This window comes from Oryzias melastigma, linkage group LG24, assembly GCF_002922805.2.
Source record: "Oryzias melastigma strain HK-1 linkage group LG24, ASM292280v2, whole genome shotgun sequence".
In the NCBI taxonomy this organism is placed as follows: domain Eukaryota; kingdom Metazoa; phylum Chordata; class Actinopteri; order Beloniformes; family Adrianichthyidae; genus Oryzias; species Oryzias melastigma.
The window spans coordinates 9331647-9339721 of NC_050535.1; the positions used below are offsets into that span (position 1 = coordinate 9331647).

The following is an 8075-nucleotide window of genomic DNA, read 5'->3' on the forward strand; positions in this document are numbered from 1 at the left end:
CTCCAAAATAGCCTAAAATATCTTAGTAAATGCCCAAATAGTCCAAAAAACTAGTAAATTTAAAGTTTAAAAAATTTAAAACTGTAACTTTTTAACATTATTATGAATAATAAAAAGGCAGGAATATTATTCCAGAATACATCAACTTAAACCTTAAATAACTTTCAATATTTCACTCTCCATAAAAATATATTTTGTCAAAATTATACATGTTAGAAATGAGCACAAGATAACATTAATAAAAATAAAATAAAATGATCTGGAGGGCCTGTTCTGGCCCCCGGGCCTTAACTTTTACACGTGATGTAAACAGATAATTATTTACTTCCTGAGTTCCAAAACTACCTTTCTGTTCTTTGTTTAGCATCTTCTTAGTCAAGGACAAAATCATCAGGTGGAATTTATCCTACTTTAAAAAACAAATTGCTTCTCTGGGTGACAGGAGAGTCCCATTCTTTTAATGAAAATGAGATTTATTTACTCATCAGGACAAATCCAAATCCTGACGTGTATGCTGGATTCTGTCTCCCTCTAGTGTTCAGTTGGTGAAACGTCAATTTAACACAAGTGCATCTAATGTTTTAGACTTTTTAAAGAACTTCCTGACCTAAAAACATAAAAATTACAAAAATTAATTAAATAAAAACTTACTAACCTTACTGTCCTCAAACTGTTTGGTCAGAGGATCTCTGGACCTCTGCAGGAGGTTCTGGAAATGTCCGTCGGTGTGCCCAACCAGAGCCGTCACCTCCTTCCTTTGCTCCTCCCACTGGTTACTGTGGACCGTCATGTCGTCCAGCTGCAGGAGGCGAGCCTCCACGGCATGCTGAGTGCTGTCCCACTGGCTGCGCACTCTCTCCACTACAGACAAAACATCAATTTATGACGCCCTTAAATGCATCATATTCAATCTGGAACCATGTTTTTGTTTTCTATTTGACCTTAATATTTGTTATTTATAAGGAAATGAGGCATGAATTCGGTACTTACATTTCTCCGTGATGGAAGTGCGAATGTCCACATCAGAGGTTTTGTTTTTGATGTTCTGAGCCAAAGTGAAGATGTCCTCCAGCTGGGAGTGTCGCTGCTCCAGATCCACTTTTGTCACCTGAAAATAAAATGTAAATATTCTTATTGTGAGTTCTTCAAAGTCTCCTTTGTCTTTGAAGGCTTTGAAGGCTTCAGGGTTTATTTTGTGATTCATTTTGTGGCTGCTAACCTGAAGGCGTCCGATAACCGTCCTGATCTCGTTGGTGTCCCCCACAGTCACGATGTTCGACTTGAGCATTTGGGTGACGAGGAGCAGCCAGTCGGCCAGTTCTGTGGCTCTCTGGTTGAGGTCGGTGGGGCGCACCGCATCCGGCACGTCCCGGGTTCGGAAATGGGCGTCCTCGCTGGTCAAGCTGACCATCTGAACAGCGTACTGCTGATGCGTCCAGGGAGAGACGGGCGGCTGGAGGGACTCTCTGAGCTGGCCGTCCAGCGTTTTCCAGGCAGAGGCGAGGTGCTCCACCTTACCCTGGAGGCAAGAAAAGGAGTTTAGATTCGGTGCTATAGCGGGGTGTTTTTACGCCGACATAAAGACGAGAATTGACCTTTTCCAAAGGCAGCAGCTGCTGCTGTCTCTGCAGATCAATGGAATGAGCCAGCAGCTCCTCGAGGTCCTTCTTCCTGTCCTTCATAGAAGTCTCCAGATCCTGATAACATGCAAACACGCCCTCAATCTTCTTTATTGTCAAACACAATTTTAATGAGTTCGTTCTTGGGATGAATTCAGCACAATACCTGCGCTTGGACTGAATTTAGGCCCCGAGAGGCAATCGTTTGGTTTGTTATGACGACCCAATCTGACAGCCGGCTGACCCGCTCCTGAAACTGGGCGTGGCTCTGCAGGTTGGACTCCACCTCCCCCACCTTGTTGAGCAACTCATTGGTCACCTGCAGATGAAGAAGACGGATCGTGTTGACAAAGAAAATTCAACAATTTCAAATGCCACTAAAAAAAGCCAACCTCGCTCCACTTCAGATTGATGGATCGCAGTTTTCCCAAATGCTGCTCTCTGATTGGAGGGCTCAAACCGGGACTGGCCAGGATCTGAGAAGCGTGTTTGTTCACCCAGCCCAGCTGCTCATTCTGTGCATCCATTTCCTCAGCGAGGGCCTGCAAATAGAGGAGTTGGTAGTCCTTTTTTCTCCAAGTTTATTCATTTTTGTTCAACACTTCCTTGCTGCACCTTGAGCTCTTTGAGGTTGCGGTCGGTGGCAGAGACGGGCAGGGAGGCGACGGCGTTTTCGGCCTGCTCCAGCCACACAGCCAGCGCCTCGCGCCTCCTCACCAGGTCTGCCAGAGCTGGATCTCCTCCAGGAAGTCTGCAAACAGAATGCAACGGAGACATCTATTTACATGTATGTCTACAAACTGATGAAAATAGTAAACAATATGTTATTTGCTAAACCTGAAGGTATTATTTATGTTGTTACTAGTAAAGATTTCACTCTTGCAACAAGATAAAACACATTTTGTGATGTATTTTGTGTTGTCCAAATGTGATGTACATTTAAATGAAATGTACATTTAACCTCTATACTAAATAAATAAAAAAGATATAACATGACTCTTGTTTATATTCAAGTTTTTTATTAATAAACTAACACATTTTAAGTACCAAAAGGTGCATTTTAATGGTGTGCTTTGTAACCTGATGCCCTCATTCATTCATTTTGGTCATTTTTCCTGACTTGGAATTTTCTATGGGAAATCTGTCAGAAATCTTTTATTCTAATTTTTGAAGCAAAATTATAGTCATAGGCCTCTATGATGAATTTGGATTTGTTATTTTTTTGTTTGTTTTTGCTAAATATGCCTTATAATCCAGTCCCTCTAATGTTAAAATGTACTTTCAGTGATTATATGCCTTCCAGTCCCAAATAGATTGATAAATATGAAAATGTCAAATGCGATTTCAAATGCGGAAGCCGATTTTTTATTTATTTTTAGCTTTTTCTAGAGAAAACAAACTTAATTTTCTCGTTATAACAAAATAATCAAGAACGAAGAATGAAGCGTCCCCCTCTCCCTTTCCCGCACAGAGACTTCACATGTTTTAAGTCTCTTTAGTTTGTGGTTAACAACAAAAAAAGCAGAGGAAGTCTCCACAAAAGTTGTTTTTTGTGTATTTTATTTATTTATTAGTAGATCTATGCTCTTTAAACGTCTTATTTTTGCCTCATGAACAAACAGGTTGATTGACAGAACCCAGAATTTCTGCATGGTGTGTTCACAGAGCTCCAGATATCATCAGCAAAAAAAAGCAGTTCAGAGAAAATGTCGAACACCAGAACTGATCCATATATAATGTCGACATTTTTTCTGAAACTTTGTTTTGCTGAGGATTGTATAAAAATGACATAAGCATTGTAGCGGATTGAGTTGGGCCGAGTGGCTGTTTGGGTCCGCTAATGTCCGGAGTTCAGTGAACGCATCATTCGCAGATTCTTGTCGGCCCTGAATTCTGTTAATCAGCCCGTTTGTACTGAGGTTTTTGGGAAATAAAAAAATAAAAAAGTAGGACAGGCCATTTCTTGTTTCAGTAGTCATAACTTGTTTATTTTGCTTTTTGGCTGTAAACTTTTTAAACAACAGTTGTTTTCAAAACTATACCATAAAATACATTTTAAAATGTAGTTTATGAAAGAAAAGCTGTTAAACCTTTAATAGAGATTTACAAAGAATAAACCTACTTCTTAAAGTGGATTTTTAGTATATTTATTACAATTTCTTTCCTTTTTCTACTGGTTAAAAAGTATAGTTTCCTTAATCGGTTCAAATGGAGGACTTTTTATTCTTAAATTTCTGCTCAAATCATCTTTTGATCTATTATTCTCAGTGGTCCTTTAATTGTGATTATGCCCCTTTTAGTCAAAATGTTAAAAAAAAATAGTTGATGTAGTTTCTGCAGAGCAGCATTAGAAATTCAAATCTGCGTTCTGGGTGGGACTGTTGGCACGGAGCAACACCGCCCCCTTTCCCCTCCCCGTTGCTGACAGTTTGGATTGGGGAGCTTGTGGCAATAGCAGCGTATTTTCTACATCACAGATAAGCTCGTCTGGTCCTGATTCACAACATTTGAATAAAGAAATACTCAAAAATGCAATTTTGAGCTTAATTTTCTTAATATGTTCATAAAAAAGACCACAAGAACAGGAAGCTGGTGAGGAAGCTCTGTTCTGGAGTTGCCGCTTGACTCGGTGAGAGAGGTGGGAAAAAGGAGGATGGTGGCCAAGCTATCATCCTTGATGAAGAACACCCCATGTGTGACATGGTACCACTCCTTCAGTGATACACTGCTTCATACACTGCTACACCCCAGTTATCTAAAGGAACAGCATTGTGGGTCATTCCTACCTGCTGCTTTGAAACTCTATAATCAAAGTTTCTTTAGTTTCTCTCGTACTGTAAGTTTTGCAAATATGTGACACGTTTAATCTTTTTGATCCTGCCCTATTACTATTTGTAATGCTGGAACATTGAAATCTCCCCATTGCTAGACAAAAAAAGGATTGTTTTATCTTAAAAACACCAAAAACACGATTATTAAAAAAATAATAGTCCTTTTCCAGTATTTATGATGAATAACAAGGGCCACAGTCTCAATCTCTTCCAGGTTTTCAATCTGATGTCAACATAAATCAGTTTTAAATATTTTATGCCTCTGAAAATATATTAAAAAAATAAAAAAAATAGGCCGTCCCATATTTCACATTTAGCTAAAATGCATACAAAATACAAAGCAGTATCATCTGCAAAAAAACAAACTTTTATGCTTTTAATTAAATTCATATAAATCAGGTAAAATAAAAATTTTAATTTATTTCTAAACAAAACACTGCTTTTATTGCAGGAGTTGATTAATGTTTTATGATTTAAGTCCATCTTAGTTTACCTGCGCTGCCTGTCGGACAATCGCTGCTGCACCGCTCTCCACCGCTGCCCCACAGTTTCTAACTTGTCTTCAAGCAGCGATCCATCAGGAGGTGAAAGGTTCCCAATTATCTGCTTGCCGGTGCGGTTCAGCCCGGAAAGAACCGCCTGATGGCTGGCGAGGCCGTCCTCCAACTCCTAACATGGAAGACAGCAAAAAAACGATCAAATCTGAGCTAAATTACCACAAATTCATCTTTTTTTCAAATCTCACATCACTTATTTACACTTCGCCGAGATTTAAGCTTCCAAACTGCTACGTTCCACTTTGAGAGATTTAGTGAGCCAGAACAGACCCGTTAAGGTGAATGATTGTGGAGTCCGACACACCGCGAGTCAGCTAATAGATCTCTCAATTCCCCTTCACTTTGATCCCTCCACTCCAGTGAAAACCTGTGCGAGAGCCGCGGCGAGGAGAACGTCGCAAATCACACTGATAGAGGAGGTCGGCGATGATGCAGCAGCTTCACCGACTTGAACTCCCCGCGGCAATCAAAACGCCACTTCAGCAATCAAACAAACTACATTAAAAAGTCCCTTCTCATCTCCCCGCGCACTTCTCATCGTTTTTGTACTCTGTAATCGATCGCTTTATGTGTTTATGAGGTAGAGCCCATTTTTTTCCTCCCCAGAAAATGACAGGCAATTATGGTCTGGATCCACCCATACCTTGCAGTTTTCACTTCACACATAAACGCTTTTAATAAATTAGAATTTATAAAGACAAATTCAGCAGTAAAAGGAAGGTATAATGTACTGACCGCTTGCTGTTGCCGGGCAGATTCCAGGTCTAGCTGTCCATCGGGGCCTTCAGATAGAAGAGTCTCTGCATCCGTCAGCCACTGAGAAAACTCCTTTAAGTCGCAGTGAAAGCGTCCCCACTCCTCTACAGCCCGGTCAAAGCTCCTGGAACACATGGACGACCAACATTTAGTCCAGATTAGTCGGAAATTATTCACTTTTAACAAAGTTATTTTTTTCTAGTCCTATTTTAATTTTAATTTTTGTGCTTGATAATATATTATTTATTTTGTTTTTGTTTTAGTTTAAAGCACTTTTTGCTATATTTTATATTAAAAGTGCTATATAAATAAAGATTGATTTAGTTAATTTCAACTATAACAAACAATTATTTTCAAAGTTTAATCAATAATTATGTTGTGGTATTTACAATTCTATAGTAAAATGGACATGTATTAATAATAAATACAACAATAATAAAATGTTTTATTTATATAGCAAGGTCACCTCACAGAAACACAGTGAATTAATAAATAAAATAATAAGAAACTAAAATATGATGATGAGCTCCAGATTTGTGGAAATGAGAATAAACCTTGGGAGCAACCAGCCGAAGAGAGGTGGAGGATCTGAAGGAGCGAGTGGTAATAGTCAAGAGTTCTGAGAGCTTTGAAGGTTCAGAGTGAGGATTTTGAAGGTGATCCGGTGAGGCGCTGGCAGCCAGGGAAGCTGCTGTGAGACAGGTGTAATATGATGATTGGAAGAGGGGGTTTGTGTTCTTATTCGAGCAGTTCAAGATTCCTGAGAGTTTTTTGAGGAAGTCCAGAGTGAATAGAGTTACAGTAATCAACCAGGACAGCTGTGGAGTGAGGGGTGAGAGAGGGGCGGAGCGGGTAATATTATTCATGCAAGAGAATGCTGTCAAGGATGAGATTGAGAAATTACTAAGTGGATTGATTGCTTTTTAATTTGAGGAAACTTGAGAGGAACCAGGATTTGACTTCAAGGAGGCAATTAGAGAGGGAGGAGGGTGGATGAGAGGAATCAGGTTTAAAGTAGATGTAGAGCTGGGTGTTATTTTTCCAGAAAATGTGGTAGAGAAGGAGGAGGTAAATGATGAAGAGCAGGGGCTCCAGGATAGAGCCCTGAGGCACGCCTGTGGTAACAGGACCACTAGGAGAGGTGAACGATTTTAGTCGAATGAACTGGATGTGGCCTGAAAGATGAAACCAGCTGAGGGGTGGGGGTGGTGTTGCCAATATTGGGAAGTCTGTCTAGATGGATGGGTGGGAGGTGTTTAAGTCAAATTAAGTTAAATATTAGATATTGTGTATTTGTTCCTGGGTTGTTGTTTTTTGTATTTTTATTTGGATTGAACAAAAACAATGTTCATCTTCAGTCACTAGCATAAATAGGGGTCTTTCCAAGTTTGTTTCAAATGAAGAGTAAAATACACAAATGAAAAAGACTTATGAGAATAATAGTTTTTTTAACTTTTATGGTTATTTTTTTTATGTTGTATTCTATCCATTTTGCTTGAAAGAAATGCATATTGATTACAAACTTAAAAAAAAAAAAAATAGAATATTTTTTAAAAAATGAATTAAAATGTTATTCATTGTGCAGAATGTCTATTCATGTTTTGAAAAAAAAAAATCTATCCAAGTTTGACTCTACACCAAACATCCCTTTCCTGTGTCTGCATGCGAGTTTGGTCCAGATACCCTTTGCGCCGACTGTACATGCGATTGAGTCGGTCCCACTCGGCGTCGAGCTGTGCCAGAGCGTCCCCGATCTGTGTCGCCTCGGTATGAGAAGCCTCCTGGATGGCGTCGGGCTGCCGCTCGTGGATCGCCGTGACCTGATCGCCCAGATTCTCCAGACTCTCCTGGATAGTCTAGAACAGGAGAGTCAAACTCAATCGCTAAAGGGGCCAAAATCCATGACACACCTTAGACCGCGGGCCGAACAGGATAAACATTTATTTAAAACTCTAAAACTAAATTTGTAAAACTTTACAACAATAACTTTTTAACATAATTATGGACTAGATATGTAACATAACCTGTGATAATGCTAGTGTGAATGCTGTAAGCAGAATTTGGCTACTGAAGATGCTAGTGCTGATAGCTGAAGATGCTGAAATTGATAGCTGAAAACACTGAAGCTGATAGCCAGCTAAAATGTTAGCTGAATGCCAAACTAGCCTAAAAAACAATATATATATATATATATATAAACTTAGGTTAGCCAAAACAGCTAGCATGTAACCTGAAAAATAGCTTAACTTCAAAACAGTCCAAAACCTGAAAAAAGCCTCGATTAGCAAAATCAGCTAGCATGTAGCTGAAAT

At 39.4% G+C, this 8075-nt stretch overlaps 1 protein-coding gene across 6 annotated transcripts in view; it reads right to left on the reverse strand.

Moving 5' to 3' along the window:
- utrn (utrophin) overlaps positions 1 to 8075 on the reverse strand; it is a 184221-nt gene that overhangs the window by 124049 nt on the left and 52097 nt on the right. For all 6 annotated transcript variants that reach the window (XM_024290458.2, XM_024290459.2, XM_024290461.2 and 3 more), the window contains 10 exons: positions 7447 to 7619; positions 5743 to 5887; positions 4944 to 5119; positions 2235 to 2370; positions 2012 to 2161; positions 1786 to 1938; positions 1596 to 1697; positions 1220 to 1519; positions 991 to 1108; positions 656 to 861 (listed from right to left, as the gene is read on the reverse strand). In XM_024290458.2, the coding sequence (XP_024146226.1) occupies positions 656 to 861; positions 991 to 1108; positions 1220 to 1519; positions 1596 to 1697; positions 1786 to 1938; positions 2012 to 2161; positions 2235 to 2370; positions 4944 to 5119; positions 5743 to 5887; positions 7447 to 7619 (1659 nt within the window). The remainder of the gene's footprint in view (positions 1 to 655; positions 862 to 990; positions 1109 to 1219; positions 1520 to 1595; positions 1698 to 1785; positions 1939 to 2011; positions 2162 to 2234; positions 2371 to 4943; positions 5120 to 5742; positions 5888 to 7446; positions 7620 to 8075) is intronic.